Source organism: Larus michahellis, chromosome 2 (assembly GCF_964199755.1).
Source record: "Larus michahellis chromosome 2, bLarMic1.1, whole genome shotgun sequence".
NCBI lineage: Eukaryota > Metazoa > Chordata > Aves > Charadriiformes > Laridae > Larus > Larus michahellis.
The window spans coordinates 15,352,875-15,375,119 of NC_133897.1; the positions used below are offsets into that span (position 1 = coordinate 15,352,875).

Consider the following 22,245-nt stretch of genomic DNA (forward strand, 5'->3'; position numbering starts at 1 on the left):
GTTAGATGCTTTCACGTGTTTTAAATGCTTTAGCTAGATGCTCTTTCCTCCAAACATTTGTCATTGATGAATTAATTAAACCTAATGTTTTTCACAAAGAAACATTAGTCTCAATTACTTTAATTACTTGATTTTTTTCCCCAGAAAATAAATCTACAACTAGAATGTCCCGTTTTGACATCTTCTGAAATTAGGAAGAATCATTTTCACGCTATGAACTGACTTGGTTCGAAATGTATGTTAGACACGATACCCTCATCATTTCTCAGTGGTTGAAATCTAAACGGCCTCTTTCAATGTAAATCAGAAAATGTCACAATCTGGCTTATGAAGCAAACGACTGGCTTTGGCTTTCTGTCCAAACGTAGGGTGGGAATAGAATCAAATCCGACTTTTTGGAAGGCAAGGGGGAATGTTTCCCATCCAGCCACAGAACCTGCAGCTTTGGGGCGGCGCGTGTTCTGTACATTGCTGCCATCTGGAGCCACAGCCTCCCAGCGCCGCAGAGAGGGACAACCAGCCGCTCGGCAGGGAGCTGCGTTACTTTCTTTCCCCAAACCTGCTGGGCAGAAAACACATTTAAAGTTGTGATTTTTAAGCTGAAGTTACTTTTTTGCAAAACCCGAGGGAAGCAGTATTTTGCCAATAATGGTTTGGAAAACGACAGTTTTCAAGAGTACGGAGCAGGGCATTAGGAGCAGTCAGATCAGGAAACCACAGAGACCCACAAGGAGCTTCATTGCTGCCATCCTCTAGCTCATTAGTGTACAAGAATTGTGTGTGTTGTTTTTAGCAGCTAAAGAGTTATTTATGGCTTCTATGTTCTCAAGCCAAAGTGAGTGAGGGGTGCAACCAGGGCAAACGCATCAGAGCAATGCAAATCACTGACAAGGCATCATGAATGCAAGCTGAGCAGAATTTAAATACAATCCATGAATGAGAGGAAAGATTTGCATGAGGGAAAGAATCATTAGAATCTGATTTAACAAGCAGCATATAAAACGGGCCTTTGCAGCTTAAAATGAAGCAAAGCACATTGATGTTATACATTCTTAATGGAAAAAAAAAGCAAAATCACAAAAAACCCTAATTTATTAGTAGAGCTTGGAATAGAAATGGTTTTCACAGAATACCTTTAGATCCTGATTCAGAAACTTGTGCTTGATTGCTTTCTTGAATAGAAGTGGATCATAAGCATGTAGGGTGGTAGGGACTATTTAAGTGCATGCCAAAGTCCTATTGATTTCAGTGAGATTTTATGAGATGCTTAAAGTAAGCGTATGCATAAATGTTTTCCTGAACAAGAGTGCATTTCTGAATTAGGATTTAACTCATGAATTTACACAGTGCTTTCAAATATAATTCCTTCTGGGAAAATAAGATAGATTAGAATAAAAAAAAATGTACTTCTGCATGTCTTAAAAGAAGGTAATGGAGAATTATGCTGGGTAGAATTATTCAGGATAGAATTTTCTGTAAGGTACAAAAGCCAACAGTGAAAAAATCTGTGGAAGCTGAAAGTGAATAATGTTCATAGAGCAACTTTCATAGATCCTCTGCTGGTTTCACCCCAACTAAATTACGGAAGATTTTGAATATATGGTACTATGTAGGTAATGGCAGTCTCTCGGAAGAAAGGGCATATGTTATTTTACATTAAGTGATATTATATTTTATCTTTGAGACAACTAAGAGAATTTCTTTCAAGAAACTCCTGCCATTTTTCATTTCCAGTCCGTTGTCCCAAACACTAGGTAGAACAAAGTTTTATTTAATATCTCCTAAAATGCAATGTGTCTGCCTCTAAATACCTTGTCTTCTGAAGCTGATTCTGATGTCCTGTGTTTTCTGATAATAGGAGATCATATATCTCTGTCCACACCGGACAATCTTCTTGTTTCTGTTGAAGCATTGGTCCAGCTGTGTATTTACATCTCCTAGCAGATTAATGTGGAACTACAGCACTTCTTTTATGCATTTCTCTGAAGTAAGTAAGTCATTAGCAACAATACACATGAGAATTAGAAGAGCTCAGCTTACAGTTGTAGCCATATTGACTGTTCTTGTGAAAGTTAGACTTTAGTGTCAATTTTTCTTTTGGCATTTTAGAAGATTTCAGAGTGTTGCGGTGGTGACTTGCAAGATGTCTTGTTGAAATCTGTGAAAGGGATGACCACTGTGTTTTTGCTTTTCCTGCTATTTTCCTCAATAATTCTACAATGAAAATGAATATCATATGGTATTCCAGGTCCACAACAATACTATTCTCCTGACTTTGCTTTCTCTGTCTTTTTTGTTGAGCAAAACCAGTATCACGTGTGGTGACAGGTAACATCCTCTACAGTAGTATTTCCCCAGCTGTGATCATTGCTTAAATATTTCTTGATATCTTCATACTTTTTTTTTTCTTTCTTCTTTTTTACCCCCCTTCAAGTGTCATGTTTAGGTGAAGGCTAAAGTTCAGCTCAAGACTAAGGCATCTAAATGCCGGTAGGTATCTAATTATGTTTTTTTTTAAAGGTAAGCTATTACATAAACTCCTGTTGCAGTCAATAGAGTGTTAGTAATGCAGTCAGTGGGTCCTGGCAGGTGAGTCAGTTCCCTCTGAAGTGAACTTGTGGGCCTTAACTCAATTGCGCAGACATAGTCTCCAGCTGGTCCTGGAGACTCTTATCCAGTTTCTACCTGCCTCTCCAAATGATCGTGGGTCTCCTGTAATTTTCCGTCATGTCTGAAAGCCCCAGGTGAATGCCTCAGTTACCCTCTGGCAACTCTAATAACATAGGATACCTTTTCCCACATCTGGATTTGACCAGATCTCCTTGGAGAGTAGCAGGAGTTCAGACACCTACCTCACAGCCATGCGACAGAATGTAGGTGACGTAGCCTTGAGCTGAACCCTGCCAAGAGAGTCTGGTGATTATCATCAGCCACATCTCTGTTGCAAGATCTCAGTATTTTCACAGTGGTGGATTCTTTAATTGCAGCTTCCTCAAGTTTTACACTTTTTGCTGGGCTCTGTCCTGTCTTTGCACAAGCTGGTACAATTTATTGTGTTGATTGTTCACTAGAGAGGTAGTTTCTTAGCCACCGGTCTGGCCTCTTTGGCTCTCTTAAAAGCACTCTGCACATTGTCTGCTAAGGATTTGGCGGGGAGGGGGGGTGTCAGTCTTGACAAGGGTTTTGATTGGTATAATCATATTTATTTGGTAAAATGATAATTTATTGAAATGTACTTTGGCAGTCCCCTCCCTCATCTGTAATGATACCCATGTACTTCCTGCTACCTCTTTCCAGTATATTAACTTCTCTGTTATCTACATTAAACTTTAAAATTTATTTTGCTGCTGCTTCATTTCCTGGCAACGTCTTCTGGAGGTTATTGTTTACTTTGGGTTGCTTCCTTTCTTCATTTATCCAGGCTTTAGGTTGGCTTAAAGTGCATAACAGTATATCTTGAAACCATGCAAGTTCCATAAGTTCCTCTAGAGAGCAGCAAATATGTTCAAATAAAATAGCAACATGAGTCAACCCAATGTTCCCTGAAACACTCACAACCTTTATTGATTGAGCTAGCTAAGTACCGATAAAGGGCAAAAAACTACAGGGAATGGAGGTCCTAAGCCTGAGTCTGGCATTTTCAAACCTTGTCTGAGAACTGTCCTAGCCCTGGCACTTGGTGTAGATGCAGCCCCCCTGCCCTCTCCAAAAGCCCGGCTTCAACCCAACCCCAACTCACCAACATCTTATGGCAGAGGGGAGAAGGAAGGCAACGAGAGTGCAGCCTGGGCCAGGGACCAGACTTGGATGCCCACCAGATCCGTGGGCTGTAAAGATTCCCATCCTTACTCATACAAGATTGTCAGCCAAGACGAAGCACTTGCTTTCGGAAAAACACCCACAAGTTCTCCATTCCTCATGGCCTTCAGTAGGCATGTGACAGATGAGGCTCTGTCTCCTGGTGTGCACTAGGGTTTAAGGGAACTCGGCACCTGACAGAGCACCACAATTATTTTTTTTAAAGAAAAATAGTCAAAGCTATGAAAAGTCTTGCCAGCTGTAGACCTCTTCAGACTAACACCACCATGTGTTTGAACCTAAATAATAGACAAATCTTCAGAAGAAGGACAAAGCTCTCTGTTCTTTTAAGATCAGTCTCCAAAGCAAGATTGACAGCTGCCTGCCTAAGCACTCGCACAGCTGACACAGACCTAACAGTAAAGCAAACTCCTTCTCATGGGAAAACCCATAAAAAAAGAATTTTCAAAAACACGCTTGTGTTTTCAGCCCTGTTTCCAATAACATCTTCTGACAGTAAAGCTTCTGGGCCTGTGCTCGACTTCGTATCAACTGTCTAAAGCAGCTTTTGCAAAGGTTTTTCTCTCAGATATAAGTCTGGCCAATCAAGCCAACTGAAGTCACCCCAGATCTGCAGAAGGCCTATGGCCAGAAGCAGAGCAGCTTTTCCCTCACGGTTTTCTGCGACCCGCACTACATTTCATCACCACTACCAACCTTCCTGGTGGCATTCATTTCAAATTACCAGGTACCAAGGGACAAATGGAAACTGCCTTCCCCAAAACAACCACCTGAGCTCTGATAAACATGAAGGGCTCTAAAACATGGCTCTGGATGGATGGAAAATATTGCCAGGGTAAGAGCTGTGGCCAAGGCCAGACTGAAGCAAGGGGCTGAAACCCCTTCTGGAAAATGGACTTACCAAGGGTTGGGGCATACAGGGGGCTAGGCCAGGGTACAGCCGGGCTGGCCTGGGACAAAGCTGGAGGGAGCTGGAAGAGATGGACAGTGGATAGGGCCTGTATGCCTCTTCCATGGCTTGCCTCAAGGCTGCTCATCTCCTCCTGGCATGCTAGCACAATGCAGGGAAAAGGGGTGAAGGCAGGCAAAGAGGGGAAATACAGCAAGAGAGAATGCTCTCTGTGCAGCTAAAGACCATGATTATCACCACAGTTTCCCTATTCCTGGGTCGCCTTTCATACCAGGATCCCGCTTCTTCAGTAACTGGATGGCACTGACTGGCTTCTGCTGGTAGACTGGAAAGAAATGGCAAACAAAGTCGGATACAGCAACACAGGCGGTCTGGTAAATAAGTTCTGCCTCATTTTTGGAAACACGCTTTGCTGAAGGTCCCGAAAATGGTGGAAGTTGTACCCCAGGGTGGGTGGTGAAGGCTGTACCTTGGTGCTTTTTGCGGTGCGTGCTGGCAGCTGGGGCAGCCCCACGCCGGGTGCAGCCGGTGTGCTGGAAAACCACAGCCTTCTGCACCATGAGACCCCACCTAGTATTGAGGCAGACAGAATATAAAGAGACTGGCAGAACTGGAAAAAGCTGACACTTACTAGCATTTTCTTTTTACAAACTAATTCCTGCAAACACTTACATGCACATTGCATGGTGGTGTGCCAAATGGCAGGGAAGTCTCAACCAAGAACCTAAGTCCTCACTGAGATGGTAGGTGAGGTCTTCTGTCAGGCTGACTGAGGCACCCATACCATCATGGTATTCTTTATATAATCCCCTTTCAAGGCAGATCCTGCTGATTCTCCAGTCCAAATAAATTTATCTACAGGTGACTTTGCAGACATAGAGGTGTGCATGCAATTGTACTGTGTTTCTACCAAAGGGTTGCTCTGCAAGGTGGCCTGAGCTTTGCAACAGTTTCTCAATGTAACCCTATAGCACCGGATTTGTTTCAACTAGTTTCCTAATTTCTTGTAAATCAACAGAAGAAACTCTCCATGTTTAAGGTGTTCGGTCCGTATAGGCAGAGGCCTGAAGGATGCCTGCAGGGATGCAGTGGGAAGCTCTGTAGGGACTGGAAAGTCCTGAAATTTATCTTTTGGTGTCCCAACTGACCTGTTCTCATGATGACACAACTGCTTGGATGTTTTAATCAACTCCTTTCTTTGTGTGTGTGAGAGAAGTACCGTCCTGAGGAGGACTGAAATGTCAGCTGCTGAGTTTAAGCCACGCTGGTACCATTTTAAGGATTTTTACTGAAGAACTGAAGCACTAATCAAATAGGAAACTCAAGACTGTTGTCCTAAGGGGTTGACAATATTTCTGTCCAGAAGTAACGAAATATTTTGCTCAGACACAGGTAACTTGGAGAAATTATTTCCTATTTATCTGCACATTTCAGAGTCTATTACCATAGACTCTGAAAATTGAGATGGATTTCTTCTAAACTGAAGTAGCTCTGTGTTTCACATAGCACCAGGCCATGAGGTCAGTAATTGTTACCACCCACCTTTATCTATCTATCTATCTATCTATCTATCTATCTATCTATCTATCTATCCATCCATCCATCCATCCATCCATCCATCCTATTTTCATTACAGAAAAAAACCCTGTATTTAGATCATTCCTTAATTTAGGGTCATCTTTTCAATTTCATACAGGCCTGTGCTCCACAGAATCAGTTCTGAGTGGGAGAGAGGAGTGGGGCTGCAATGCAAATTCTGTGGTTTTCTCCAGTCGTTCAAAGATCAGGATCCTTTCCAGACTATGTACCAAGACATATGTAAAAGTCTCTGGTGAACCTGTACAAACAGGTATCTATCAATGCATCACATTTGGTAGACTGTGTTATAGATATTCCACGTTTTCAGAAAGATGCTTTAGAAAGAGCCTTGCTGAAGCAGAAAAGAAAGAGCCAATGTATCCATGAGTTGTCCATCTGCCTACCTTTGAATATCTCCACTAGGCCTTCAAGGATACCGCAGAGCTTCAGGAAAAAGCAGGTAGCAGAAAGAAAGAGCTAATTGCACTGTATATGGTCTGTCAGGAGTAAGAATCACTCACACTGACTTCTAGAGAGATGAGCAGAAGGAGTGGGTGTTTAAGTGGGTGTCTAATTTGTCAGGACAAGGAAGGCATTGCTTAACAAGCCCAGTGGGGCTCTAAAAGCACCTTATCCTGATTTCTCTTTAAAAAAAAATAAAAAATAAAAAAATTGCCTACCTTCAGTACAAGGAAAAGGCAGGAAATCACAGAGGAAAATCAAAAATTCATTCTGCTAGGTCAAAATCTTATGTTTCTTCCTATTATTGTTATTTCTTTACCAAAGGTAACGTGTTCAGTAAAATAAAATCCCCAAACACACTTTGATGTGTGTGGTGCCTAAAGTGTCACAGCCAAAATAAATGTTATACACATAGAAAAGCCAGAAGTGAAAGGACCTTGAGTATTGTGTCCAGTTCTGGGCACCTCAATATGAGAGAGATATCGAGGTGCTGGAGCGAGTGCAGAGGAGGGCAACGAAGCTGGTGAAGGGCCTGGGGAATAAATCTTATGAGGAGCGATTGAAGGAGCTGGGACTGTTTAGTTTGAGGAAGAGGAGGCTGAGGGGAGACCTCATCGCTCTCTACAACTACTTGAAAGGACATTGTAGAGAGGTTGGTGCTGGTCTCTTCTCACAGGTAATTATTGATAGAACAAGAGGGAATGGGTTCAAGCTGCAGCAGGGTAGGTTTAGGCTGGACATTAGGAAAAAATTCTTCACAGAAAGAGTGGTCAGATACTGGAATAGGCTGCCCAGGGAGGTGGTGGAGTCACCATCCCTGGATGTGTTTAAGACTTGTTTAGATGTAGTGTTAAGGGATATGGTGTAAGGGAGAACTTTGTAGAGTGGAGATCATGGTTGGACTCGATGATCCCAAGGGTCTTTTCCAACCTAAATGATTCTATGATTCTATGACTTACTTCTGCTTCCTGGCCCCAAATCCTCCATCTTTCTTGAGGGCACCATACATAAACATATTTTCTAAAGAAAGGCTCAGAATCTGCCATCATCTTCACTCAGAAAATTGTTCATCAGTGAAAGATTTTCAAAGCTAATCCACTACTCAAACTCAACACTGCAGAACGTGAATGGGAGACAGCTCTCTGTCTCCTGGCATTTCCATACTGTGAACGGCACAGGATCATAAAAGTCCTTGGAGTTTGAGCTGTACTCCCACAATTAAATTACAGTTATGGAGATGGCCTGGGACATGCTGCCTGTCAACATCAAATGGGAGAGAACAGAAGGGGAGTGGGAGAAGGCAAAAGCTAGTGAAGTAGATCATGATTGTAATCTATCTACGTGGATGCTGGATAATTTTAATTGTAGCGATACAGTTCATAATTTCCAATCAGATTTCTGCCTTGGTGAACTCATTTTTCAGAAGTGGCATTGCTGTGCATCACAGGCCAAGAGTTCATGCTGTGGCTTTGAACAGAGACCAACTAATCTGCAGAACATTTTAGCAACGCAATTACAATGTAAGAGCACTACATTGTAAAATTACTTCTCTATCAGTTGAACATCAGGCTATTAAAAGTAGTACAAAAGACAGAAGAAAGAACAGCCTTTTCAACTACTCCACTTTCCTATTTTTGGAGATGTATTTCTTTATTATCCTAAAATACTACAAGCAGTAATAATTTATCTGTTCTCCATTGTAATCGTGATATTAAAATAAAATAATGTGCAATTAATATCCTCTTTAATGATCCCTTCTAGAAAGATAATCACTGCAATAACGATGCATCGCATAAGGGCAGATAATTTTAATAACTTGAAAGAATACACTAAGGATCTCTCTACATTGTTAACTTCAGATTTAATAATTATTCTGGTCTGAACTGTGAGATTCATGGAGAACAACTGCTGCTAATGGGAAATTATGCATTCCCTAGACACCTGTCTACAGTGTATTTCACGAGAGAGAGTTGCAGCTTTCCTTTATGCTGATGACAGTAAATCAAAGTGACCCAAACTAGACTGTAAGGAAAGAGGAGAAAGTGACAATAACTGATTGAAACTTGGTGTTTGGCTTCTATTTTGGTATTCAAAAAGATGTTCCAAACTAAAACAAAACAAAACAAAAGAAACTGAAAAATTTTGTTTAGAAAAAAAGTTTTTTAAAAAATATTTTGTTTAGGGATAAAAAAATATTTTTTTTTTTCTTTAAATCATGCCAATACTGCAGAAACCCCCAGTGATACCTGATTTTGCTGCATGGAAAACATGGATATTCCAGGTCTCCAACAGCCTAGTAGATACTTATTAAGCAAGTGAAGTCCTACGATGCAGTTGAAGATCCTAAGAAAACAACAGTTTTTTAGGCATTTTATAATTTTCCAATAAAAACTCTATTTCCCATGTGAAAACTATTTTATCACAGATTTCCTGAGCAGTTCCAAGTCTTATTTCCAGGGAGCTATTCTTTCTGTACAGTCTCATTTTCAGTACCACACGAGACCGGATGAGCAATATGTGTAGCTTATGTATTGTTCCGTAAACCCACCGCAGGGTGCAAGTGATACCCATACTGCAGCTACGGCAGCCTTGTCTGACCGCGAGACAAAGCTTCCTGAGGGCAGGATTAGGAGTATTGTGCTTTCAGCACATCTTCAGAAATGTTTTTCTGAGGTGGGTGGTTTAAGAAAAGACTTAAAGACACACAGGCAAACTTAACAAGCAGCTTTTGTAACATTTTTCTGAGTATGAGATATGTTCTGGAAGGACTTAGAAAAACGATTCACAAATTTTAAAGACTAAATCTTTGCTTAAACAGCAGAAAATCTTGTTGCTTCCTTGTTCCACGTCTATTACTTCTTTTACTCACTCTTTCTAGGACATCCAGACATCTTCACGGCACATTAACATTCAGCAATATTGAATATAAGGAGAAATTAGAGGTGTTCCCCTTTGTTCTTTCAAGCAGATCTTCTTTCCTGTTTCCTCCTCCCCGTTGTAGATGCCCCCAACAATGATCTCTCCTCATTTGGTTGAGCCGTGAAAGTTCAGAATAGTTCACACACATTTGCACATCTTCCCTTGGTCTGCCCTTGCTGGTAGATCCACTTAGTTTGTAAACCCATGTCTTTGTAATTAATAAATATGACTTGGAAATAGTTGTTAGAAGAGACTCAGAGACATTCCCTTAGAAGCAGGTTGTTGATGTCTGAAGCTTCTATCCGCTCCCCAGTGAAAAGCCCATACAAATCCTGCTCTTTTCGTATGCAGTTTTTATAAACACATTAAGTGCTTATTAAACTGGTCTGAATTATGAGTCAAAGGGTCCACAAGTCCTAAAAGCAGCCAGGTCTGCAGCCGAGTGACACAAACCAAAGGCTGCAATCTCACAAGAAACTGCAAACAGAATAAGGAAGAAGTTCAGTAATTTCATTTTCCATTTCAGACAGAGACAGGACCTTTCTGATTTGAAATGAGACTCCTTAGTCATTAAAAGATGTCTAGCTAGAGACACCAAAAAGCAAACTGTGTCCAGCCACAATGCATTTATTATTTATCCAACCCTATTTATATCTCATGCTGGGGGATTTACATGATAGACTGAATCCACATTTGTTCCTTGCATTCCTTCTCACAGCTGAGAAGATGCAATGAATCATAAAAGGTTCCATTGTTGCAATGTTTTGTCATGGTGTGTGTAATCAGCACAAACCCTATTAAAGAAGCTTCGGAGGATGAGAAGTTTAAATATTTAATGTTTTTCTGCCGATGATAAGTTTAATAATTAATGCTGTTCCTACCCTGGAAATGACAAATCATACAACAAGCATGCAGGATAAAAGAAACAAACACAGCTAATAGAGAGGGAAACTTTACTTAGGAGCTAGTAATTAAACACCTCTGTAGCATGCCTCAGGATCCCAAAGTACTTCGAGGCAGAAGTAAATTCTGCCTCCTGACCCAAAGAGCAATTCTGTCCATCTATTAAGCTACCTAATTTTTGAAGGGATGCAGAAGATGAGGGATAATGAAGTTCTAGGCTTTACCTTGCATATGTGATATACAGACATTATGAGCCAAACTGTCTTAAAGACACCTGCACCCACAGGAGAGGAAAAGAACAATGTGAAAGCTGTTGTCCCTTGGTAGCCTGCACAGAGGAGCCGGCCGTTAAGTCATTTCAGAAACTTGCTATATGGCAGAGCAAGACTGGATCTGTGCCTGTTTACTCCTTTGTGTGGGTCTAAATGGAGAGGGAGCTACTCCAGCTCCAAGCAGCATCCACAAATACCAGCTCTTGGCACCCTCTGAATAATCTGTTTTGTAAGACAGTACCACCAGTACCTTTCTCTGAGTACATGCTCCTCCACATCCACTCCCACTGATGATCTGCAGGTAAACGCAACCTTCAACCCCCACTGACTTGTAGCTAAAAGCAAATTCAGCTCACGCACCGCTGTGCTTCAGTGCTGGACCACGCTTATTTAAATGCAACAGAATTAACACTGAAGCACAAAGCATGACAGTAATAAAATCTTCCGTGATTCACTCAATTTAGACACGCTTTCTAATGATTAGCATTAAAAGTCTGTCACACAAAGAGGGTGAGCACTTTGATATAGACAGTGCCACTATATCCTTCTCTCGGGGTAGAAACCGTTTTCCCTAAGCCCAGGTCTGAGATAATGCCATTGTGGGAGAAATAGGTATATCTAGAAAGTGACTCATCTTACCTTCAGAGATGCCTGAACCAGGTCAAGTGACTCATTCCCCCTGCTGAAATGAAGACCAAGTCACACAAGACTAGTGTGACTATTTCAGACTGAGACACGTAACACTTTGCAGACACGTCCGTAGTACATCTACGCTGGTGCGCAGTCAGCAGCGCCAGGGCACAGGCACTGGAGCTCAGTCTGCTGCAACATCAAGCTGCTGGAGCGCTCCCTGACACCCTTCTGGCCCACACCTCCTGGTGTGGGAATCCTGAGCGATTCTCAAGCACAGGACCATTCGGAACAGCTAACCTGGATGGAGTCACCCTGATTTAGAGGCTAATGGAGCTGAATAACTCAGATGTGGTCAGACTGTGCCAGTTGACCTCAGGGTCCAAGAAAAGTACTGCCATGGTGTTGCTAACTAGGATAGGCGTAGCCTTCAGTCAGTAAGATTCAAGGGTTTTTTTTACACATTTCTTACATACTTTGCTACAAAAGATGTATTTTTATTTTATTCATCATCTACTCTTCTTGCTTTAATATCCTTTCTTAGAGTGGGCTTAGAGAATTTAGATGAGGAGATAAATTAACTTTCTGACAGTAGACAATGTACAACTGTGTGTGAAAGTCACAACTTTCCCAAGCTTAATCTTTTGCAATAAAACTAGATTAGGGTAAACAAGTGTTCACGCATACCCCTGGAAAATCAAGTCAGTCACATTAGCAACAGTCCACAGCTTTTTAAAGTCACTAACACTCAGACAAACATAAAGATGTTGTATTTTCCAAAGAACAGTTCCCTTAAAGCAGTAGCCTTCAAACTCTTATCTGAGGTTTTTCCTTCATCTTCAATGGAGCAACACAGTGTAGTAGTGTTTCTCCAGCATAACTTCAGCTGAGGGATCCAGCTCCCTGAAACCTTCTCAGTGACGCAATGACGTGTCCTGCCAGGGTCACAGGGTAGTGTTCACTCAGGGCTCTATACCCATTCTGACTTTTTTGACCTCAAGCAACTGGTACTGCTATAATTTGATTGTGCATCAGGGGGTTTTAGCTCAGCAGAAGGGCAGTATCCTAAAAGCTTGCTCTGAACCACAGAGGAAGAAACTCCAAGGTGAGACTTGATATGAGGTCTCAAAGTCAGGGCAGTATCTTTAATGAGGTCTTGATGAAGATTGGGTGTCACTTGCCTGCCTGTAGTTCCTTGGTGGTCACCAGCACACAAGGGTTCTTCAGTGCTGTCTTGGTTAACAGCAAGACCTCCTGATATACAGGGCTTGTTGCTGTTGCTGTTAAGGTTAGTGCTGGCAGTTTGCTGAGAAACCACTTCAGGATGAAGAACAGCCTCTTCTTCCCCTTCAGAGAGCAGGGAGCAGGAGCCATCGCTGGTCTGGCTGCTATTTGATACTGGACAGTCCTGATTTTGAGGTGGAGAAGAGCTACCTGGCTGCACTGGAGGAAGATCTAAAATGCACTCATTCTCTATGTGGAGGTTTGCCAGCAGCTTCTTCTTTTGGTTTCTTGCTGTCATTCTCTGGAGAGCACAGGCAAGATCAGCAAGGCTAAGCAGAAAGGATAGACTGCTGACCCCCCAGATGAAAATCATCATGATGGATTTCTCAGTGGGCCGGGAGATATAACAGTCAACTGTGCTTGTGCAAGGTGAATGGTAGCAGGAAAAGCGCTCAGGAACAAAAAATCCAAAAAGAAAATATTGCACAGCTGCAAAGGCAGCCTCAAGTAGTGTCCTAAAAAAAAGATGAACAGTATATGCCCCAGAAAAATTAAGAACACTGAGGTTGTTTGCGCCACAATCTAATCTATTGACAGCAGCACTTCTACAGAGCTCCTTCGGGTTTGGGGGGCTTGATAAACCCTTATTCCCTTTGCATCCACGCACCAAGCAGTGCATTCTTACAATGTACATAGCCACCTTGTGCAAAACATAAATGCTGAACGCAGCATAAGGTAGCAGGATAGACACAGTCTGAATGAGCCAGAATCTGAAGTGAGATACGGGAGAGAACAAGTCATAGCAAACGTTGGAGCATCCTGGTTGCAGGGTGTTGCAGACGAAGCGCTCCTGTTCGTCTTGGTAGAGCGGATAGCCTGCTAACACCACCACTGCCATTCGCAGCAGAATCACTATCATTAGCCAGATCTTTCCTAGAAGAGAAGGTAAGAAAAAGAGTCAGAGCACTGAGAAGGAAGGGAAGGCAGGTAACGTAGTGATGCTTCTCTATACAAAAGACATTTGAAGAAATAGGGTCTGTTATCAGTCTCCTTTCCTAAAACCTCCACTTTGGCTTTGTTTTGACTGGGACTGAAACTCGTGTGAAAGTGTATTAGCTGACACATTCCATAACCTTCATCTAGACTTGGCAGTGTAGGAGTTTGATGTACAATGAGCCATGCCAACTGAAATCTCAGCCTAATGAAAACACTCTGAACATGTCCAAATCTGATAACAAGAGTTCACAAGTGAGTGAATAATCCCATTTCACTTAGAGTTCTTCCTTGAGGTTGGTTTCATACCTCTGCACCTGAGTTTTGTCCTATTTCAGTAATATAGATCAGCTAACACAGTATGAAACTCTTCTGGATACAAAAGATTTTTTCATGACATAGTATTTGTTCTTGGCCATGACATTTTATGTAAAGTTTACTATAGCCAACAAAATCTCTCTGTTGTGTCTAGACCAGTATTGACTAGAGAGCTAGTTAATAGGTGCTATTAGCAAAGTTATGCAAATGTCTTCTACAAATACACGTTTGTGTGCGCGCATGTGCACCCCAGTCATTTCTCTCTGCTGCTTTTTTGGTTGCTCCATCTTGATCATGTCTTCCAACCTTCATTCACCTTGGTGTGAGCTCCTCCCTCCATTCAGACCAAAAGCTCCCTTCTGTCTTGATACCAACATCAAGTGAAGCCTTACAAGTTTGGCATTTTCATACATTGCCTATTTCATCTTTCCCCAAATTCTTTCATATGAGTGCTTTAGTCTCGTCTTGGTCTCATCCACTTTGGTTGGAAAGATCAGGCCTTATCCATATTCCATTACACCAACAGCAGTGGAAAAAATCAGGCATTGGTACCCCACGTATCGTATCATTTGAAAGAGACCGTATTGTTCATGAGAGTTTCTTGGAGGATTTTGGATGGGGTAGGTTTTTATTAAAAATTTCTTGTAAAATTACACACACTGCTGTATTACTGACATAGTTATTTATAAAAAAAAAAAGGAAAAAGAAAAAAAGAAAAAAATACTTTTCCTGGGCAGGATAGGAAGGCCTAGAAATATACTGTTATAATTGTCCAAAAATTAAAAATACATTCTGTAAAAACGCATGGAAAAACTCAACATCTGAAGTTAAGTTTAACACTGTAATTTCTCAAGTTTCCTTTTGAGTCCTCACGCTAGTTCCCTATATGGTTTTGAAAAAGTAATTTAATTTAATAATACCCTGCTTTAATTTCATGTATTTTTAAAACATGCCAAGAAAAAAGAAGAAAACCCACACACTTAGGAACAAAAAAAAATAAACCAACACCAAAACAAAGCAGAAAAGAGTGATAAGGTTAATTCTGGGCTTTAAGGAATAGTTAAGAAACCAGTTGTAACCACAGACAGAAAACCAGCAAGACTCAGTGACTAAAGAGAAGCATGTTATATGGAGTTAGTGGTTGAGAAATGCACTGAAAACCTTGTGTCATTAACAGTGATTGCACATCTCACATGCACACTAGGTTTTAAAGGCAGTTTGTAAAATAACACTAATACACATTCTAAAGGCTTATTAAAAATCCAGATCCCAAAGCATTTTTTCTATAAAATACCTGTTTATTTACCAGGTTATTATCCTGAACAACATTCTTTTCTATTTCCCATAAAGCTATTTCCCTGTAGCTGGTGTGAATTTTAAATATTCAAATATTTCTGCAACATTGTTTGATGCCTATTATTGCGCTGAACATGCAGTTTGAATGCCCCGTATAAACCATCGGTGGGTCGTAGACTCACTATGGGCTAGAACAGTAAAACTGCGCTCCGAAGTGGAAAAACTTCAGCTGGAAAAAAAGTTAAGGATATATAAGCTATATGAGACATCATCGGAGACACCTGTTGCTACTGGCAAAATAATAGATTCTCTAACCATAAATAAATTGAGGCCTTTCCCTTTTATCTTGAATCGCCTGAACTTTAGTGGTGGGTTTGCTGTGTTTTCAGCTTCCTGCCTGCTGGTGGACAGACTGTACCGTTACTCTCTTTTCCACATAGCCTGGGTCAACGGAAAACACCAGCTGTACAGAACCAGTCATCTTTAGCAAGCCATGTTTCATCCTTAGGTAGCGTTTTTTCCCTGCACGGACTTCAAAGTGTTTGAAGCACATTAGTTAATTAAGCTCAAAATACTACACGCTATTTCACTATCAATTTTTAATTAGAACATGTACAATAGGGAGTGCTGCTTAAGAAAAATCAATGGCTCCTTAGGAAGTAGTTTAGCATGACATACATTTTAGAGATAACCCCTCCTCGTATCACCTTCCCTAATGATTTGATCTTGATTAAACACACTAGAACAAGCCCCTGCACCAACCCCCCTGCGGCTGAGTTGGATGCTCCCTGCAATGCGCAGCACAAACTACAGCAGCTGTCCACGACTGGAGGCGAAGGGGCTTTGAAAGGCCCTGGAAAGTTTTTCTCTGGCTCACACTTTGCTCAAAGTAGCCCCTGAAAAAGGAACAGTGTCTTATTTAAATAAGAATTAAAAAAAGAAAAAAAAAAAAGGAGCACTCAGGCCACTGTTAGTTGAGGAAAATCAATTTGTATTTGGAGGTATTTTTAGATACTTGTGAACTTTGCTCCTTCATAAAAATAAAGACCGAAAAGCAATGGTAATTAACCATAGCGGTAATAAACCACAGACTTCTTCCTGTAAAAGAGAGGGTTGGGTTTTTTTTCCCCTTCTTCAAACTTTTTAATTCATCGCTAAAGCTATTGCATACATTCTACTGTTCACTTTATGCGCTATAAATAAAACATTACTTCTGTGTGTTTTCACCACGATCCCTACATCAACCATTAGAGCTGACTGGAAGCTCAGGCACCAAGAGGAGCCAAATTTGAAAACCTTGCCAGAATTTTTTCCATGGAGTTCAGAAAATATCTATCAGAGGCAGAGTAGGAATCTATTTAACAAGAAAAGAAAGACATTAACCACTCATCACATAACTATCTAAATAACAACTTCTTACTGTGAAGATCTCAGAGGTGCAGCTAGAAATTAGTCAATTATCAGTAGGACACCTGAGTGGCATCAGGATATGGAGCAGCAAAAGAAAGAAGAGAGCTTTTTAAAAGTACTTACCTACAATAGTCACATTATAGTTGAGTGTGACAATCAAAAATCCCAGCGAGTCCCAGTGCTCCATGTTTGAACAGGTTCACAGCACTTCTGACTCCTGATGCCCTAACGATTTTGGCATTTCCACAGGAGATTAGACCTAAACAGGGAATAAAGGAAAAAAATAATAGAGAAAGGAATTTTTGGTAAGAGTCAACGATGGAAATGAGAAACCCAGCCACAGCAATGTATTGATGAAGGATTATCTTGATGATTTGAACAAGACAGTTAGCGTGGGATTTTGGAACAAATCTTCCTAAGGCTGGATCGGTTTGTCTTGCGAAAGCTCTAGCTCTCAGATCCAATTGCTCCTACCTCTTTTGTGGATCCTCTGTCCAGACAACTGCAAGTAGGCAAACAACAACAGGAGTGATCTCTGCCATTGTAGACTATTCTTACCCTCCCGGGGCACACCAGCCTCCTGGCATTGCTGAGATATTTCAGCAGTGAAAGACAGGGAGAGGGGAGAGAGGGAAGAAAAGCATAGACCAGGAAATAACAGGCAGCTCTCTGTCTCCCCATGAGAATTGCAGATGGATTATAGAAGGAAAGGGGATAGAAAAGGACAAGCATCCCGATGTTTGAAAGGCACTTTCAGTTCAGCTCACTGGAAGCTATCCCATTGCAATTTTCCAAAGCAATTTTATTTCCAAAACACAGCCTCCCTGACAGGACATCATGGCCCTGTCAATCACAGCCCCACCAAATTTCCTCCTGTGTGCTGAGCCAGGCAGAGGGGTGAGTGTCCCTGTGGGCAGGGTGAAAAACAGGGGAAGATTTAAAAAAAAAAAAAAAAAAAAAAGGAGGCTGTTTTTTTGGTTTTTTTCAACACACTACAAGTCACTTACTTTTCATTTATGTCAGTTCTTTCTGCCTAAACCGCTTGGTACTTTGGGTATCACTCAAAAGATCCTAGGGCTGATTACCCAGCAACCTGAAAGCCCAGCAAGGGTCTGCAGCAATGATGGAGCGAGCTGTCTCCTCGGAGCAGGACACCCCGCGGGGTGCACGGTCCTTGGCTGCAGGGTGCAATTGCACAGCATGCCCTTCACACCGTGTGGCTGCACTGTACCCCAGGAAGTCTTATTTCCATGGGTGGAAATGAGACTCCCAGCTTTTCCTTCCTCACCCCCACCATACCCAGTTCCCATGGGGAAAATCATCTGCTACCATTTTCCACCCACTGTTCAACTACTTATGGGATGTTACTCTGCCCTTTTAATCCGTGCTTTAATAGGGACAAACATATTATGGACACTTATTGTCAGAAAATCTTATTAGTAACCAGAAGAACAGCAGAAAAAGGAGTCTGCATGTGATATAGCAAGGGAGAAAAGCGATGTCGTGACAGCCTGACACCTTGGGGCTGCCAGCAGCCCGGGCACAGCCTTGTTGCTCATGTACATGGACCCACGGCTCCGTTCCTGGTGGGGGCAAGATGAGTCGGCTCAGACAGGGAGCTGTGTGCTGATCCTGCATGAGTTATGGTCAGTGTGACAAGGCTGAGCTTTATGATTGACCACGCCTTACCCGGAAAAAAGGTAAAACTAACCATTTAACAAAGAAAAATGTAACTGTACAAAGACCATTTCTCCCCAGCTCTCTGCTCACAGGGCAGAACGCACTGAGCATCCTTTCTGCAGTGAGCCCCACCATAAGGAAACCCTAAAAGTGGAGTTTGAAAGGGTGGCACTTAAAAACTCTTCATCCATTAACCGTGTGACAAGATTTTTAGCTGCAGTAGTAAATACAGGAGTTTTCTTGGTTTCAGAATTTTTTATGTAAAGTATTTGCCAACCAACCATTTTTTCTGTTAACGAGTTTTATTTATGGTGTGTGATGATGGTTTTAGCTTCATTTTCCCCCCCGTACACCTTTTTTTCAGACAGATGTGTGTGTGAGGAGAGGGAAAGCTGGAGGAAGGGAACAGAGGAAAGGTGCAAATGGCCAAGATATAAATTATGCTGAGATATGAAGGTATTCCTGGTTAAACATCCTTTGTCAAAAATAGAGTCAGGAATGCCGAGATGGTGGCAGGGTATGAATGCTCAGCAGCTGCATCCACACAATAGACTATAAATTGTCTCTGTCAATATTGCCAGTTAAAATATCCTCGCCTGTCGTTACTGTGAGAGACCTCTACCATTTGTGAGCTAAGGATACCAGCTCAGGATTTAGGCCTCCAAACTGTTGCCTGCAGGACTAAGCCAGGCGACAACATCTGATCCCGCAGCAGGACGTGCTGAGGTAGGATGGCCTGTTTTCTTCTAAAAGAAAGCAAGCAACATCACCCTCCAGACTCACCGCGCAGCCTAACTTAAGGATGGATTTACGTCAGAAAGCTTAAATTCTGCATTGGCTTTTCCAGACAACTTTAGCTTTTTTATTTTAGCTTTTCCAGACAGCTCGTATCTTACTTCAATCCAACACTTCTCCTTTTTGTGATGTGTCTTCTTCCCACATTCAGATTAGGAAGAGACCCAGACCGTCTAACCATCTGTGACCCTTCAGACCCCACTTGGATTTATTGCACCCAGAGGCTTCTACTGGCTGTCGTCTGGAGCTGTTTGGCCAAAGAAAGGCAGGGAACATATAGCCAATGCCAGGGCACTGCCCTCAGGGGCACTGCAGCGATAAAAAACTGCCTTTGAAGGACCGATGTGCCTGTAGAAGGACAAAAACACAGGCCTGCTTTCCTCTACAAGTGCCCATCATCAGTCCAGCTTTGGGCTACAGGCTACAGTGGTCATTATAAAGTGTTTGGTCTGCTAAAACATAGACTGCAGTTCCTTCATGCCTTGACTCAGCACCATCTTTCAGCCCAGGGTTCCCATCTGAAGATACTCCATATTGTACCTGAGGTACAATTCCCCTCATTTTTTATTTATCTGTAGGTGTTCCCTGTATTTCCTGTTCATTTGTAAATACTGTAAGTAAACAGGGAGAGCAATACTACAGACATGGATACAGTAGCGGGGGGACTCCAGCTCTGCAGTGCCACCAGTTGGCACAGCAGCATCTTCCACACCAGAAGACAGGCACGTGGTGCACAGCCCCATCCCTCCGTACATGCTCCAGTGCTAGAATCTCACAGAAAACCATTCCCAGCCTGTAATAAAGTTCAGTTGTCAAATCTGTGAACTTGCATGGAATTCTAGTTAAAGAAGAGAGAAGAAAGGCAGAAAAAATGGGCGTGGCTTTGGGTAAAGCTAAATTTTGAAATCCTGCAGTATCTCATCACATCTGATTTTAGAAGGGGTCCTAAAAGCCACTGGAAAACTTTCAGAGACCAACAATGAAATATAAGAAGATGCAATTAAATCTATTTTAAAATCCACGACTGCCATCCACATTTCTAACTCGTTACCACAGATCCAGGGCTTGATCCCACAAAAATTCACAGATGTGACTCCATCACTGCGAGTGACCCACCGAAACTTTCCGAGCGACTGGAACTGCATTTCACTGTGGACCTGTGTCACGTCCCAGGCTAAGACCCAGGTTACTTGTCACAAAGCCCAGCAAAGACACTTTACTCAGACCTTGCCTCAGAATGACATCCAGAGGTGAAGTACAGTTAGCTTGAAGCCACTGCAGGGCTTCCCAATCTGGCAGCAAATCAGTCACCTGAAGGGTGCCACAGTGTGTATCAGAAGCCAAAAAGCTTCAGAAGCTAGAGGCATTCCTCTGGTAGAGCAAATCCCAACCACATCTGTCCTACCCAGTCAGCACCTACACTAATGACATGGAAGTGCAGGGAAGTGGGAGTTACTACAAGAGATTGCATCCTACGTAGCACCTGACAATAAAGAAACCTCCTTCTACCAATTTCATTAACATCAAGACAAAACAGGTCAGCATAGCAGCCTCCTTAATAAAGAAGGGGATCTGGCATTTCAGTCCAGGTTCTTTGGCAGATTATTATTCAAGAAAGAAAGAAAAAAAACAGATGCATATCTAATATTCTCAAGTCTAATTTTAAAATCTATTTAGAATTTTTCTAATTAGCAAAAATGATGTATTAGTGACCAATCTTGCAGTAGATCTAGCTACTCAGAAGGTGATCTGTAATTTCAGGAAAAAAATAATCTGTTCAGAAGGGACAGTAAACATTAAAATTAAGACAATTAATCTTGATGGCCTTGTTTTTAAAATTGGTAAAATACAGCAGAAGGCTGAGAAGAGGAAAAGAAGCTAGCCATGAAGGACAATAGCAAACAAGTAGCAGGAAAAGCTGCCCAGAACAAATGTTCTTTTTAAGACACGCAGAGTGCATATGCACGCACTTAAACATGTCACACAAGCTTCAAAGTAATCCCGCAATGTGTGTAGAAGCCCACTATAGCGCACACATAGCGAAGGGGCCAGCATAGCATGGAAAACCCTCGCTTTACACAGGCACACGCAGCGCCACACACTTTGCATTCCCTGGGACCTCTGTTCGGCTGCCACTGGGATAATCACTGCAGGAGGAACACGGTTAAAAGTAGCCTCTCCCCAAAGCAGCTCTGCAGCCATATAGACATGGAGAAAACTGCGTGCGGCTCTGGAGCCTTCAGCACAAGAAGGAGATGGACCTGTTGGAACGGGTCCAGGGGAGGGCCACGAAGATGATCAGAGGGCTGGAGCACCTCTGCTGTGAGGGCAGGCTGAGAGAGTTGGGGTTGTCCAGCCTGGAGAAGAGAAGGCTCCGAGGAGACCTTATAGCAGCCTTCCAGTACCTAAAGGGGGCCTACAGGAAGGATGGGGAGGGACTCTTGATCAGGGAGGGGAGCGATAGGACGAGAGGTAATGGTTTTAAACTGAAAGGGGAGAGATTTAGATTAGATATTAGGAAGAAATTCTTTACTGTGAGGGTGGCGAGGCAGTGGAACAGGTTGCCCAGAGAAGTTGTGGCTGCCCCATCCCTGGAAGCGTTCAAGGCTGGATGGGGCTTTGAGCAGCCTGGTCTAGTGGGAGGTGTCCCTGCCCGTGGCAGGGGGGTTGGAACTAGGTGATCTTTAAAGTCACTTCTAACCCGAACCGTTCTACGATTCTATGATTCCATAAAACAAGAAAATTATAACTCCAGAATTAGGGCTGTGGAGCCTACACACACTGAGGCAGGGGAGCGGTGAAGATTTTCCATCATGAACTATTCAATGGGGAGCTTAAACAACACCCTCCTACTCCCCACTGCTCAGCCTCAAACCCCTCAGTCCCCAGAAGTGGCATTGTGCAGAAGGTCTTTTAGGAAACTTTCAAACAACATGTCGCTCTTCCCCTTCCCTTGCTGCTACCTTCAACTCCCAGGAAGGAGATTCATTCACATGTGCTCTAATATATGCAGATGCCTATGCACAGACAGGTGAG

General features: G+C 42.3%; 1 protein-coding gene across 1 annotated transcript; it reads right to left on the minus strand.

Moving 5' to 3' along the window:
- Window positions 1-12,463: 12,463 nt before the first annotated feature.
- On the minus strand, window positions 12,464-16,921 carry GJD4 (gap junction protein delta 4). The gene is made up of 2 exons (XM_074573417.1): window positions 16,858-16,921; window positions 12,464-13,650 (listed from the first exon to the last, which is right to left on the minus strand). The coding sequence occupies exons 1-2, from the start codon at window positions 16,919-16,921 to the stop codon at window positions 12,464-12,466; spliced, it is 1,251 nt and encodes a 416-aa protein (XP_074429518.1).
- Window positions 16,922-22,245: the final 5,324 nt, after the last annotated feature.

What these genes read in the sequence shown, in the direction of transcription:
- GJD4 (XM_074573417.1), bottom strand. Translation starts at nt 16,921, where the DNA reads ATGGAGCACTGGGACTCGCTGGGATTTTTGATTGTCACACTCAACTAT. An exon ending in CTATAATGTGACTATTGTAG is followed by an intron (nt 13,651 to 16,857) that starts GTAAGTACTTTT and finishes CTTCTCTTCTAG; the next exon opens with GAAAGATCTGGCTAATGATA.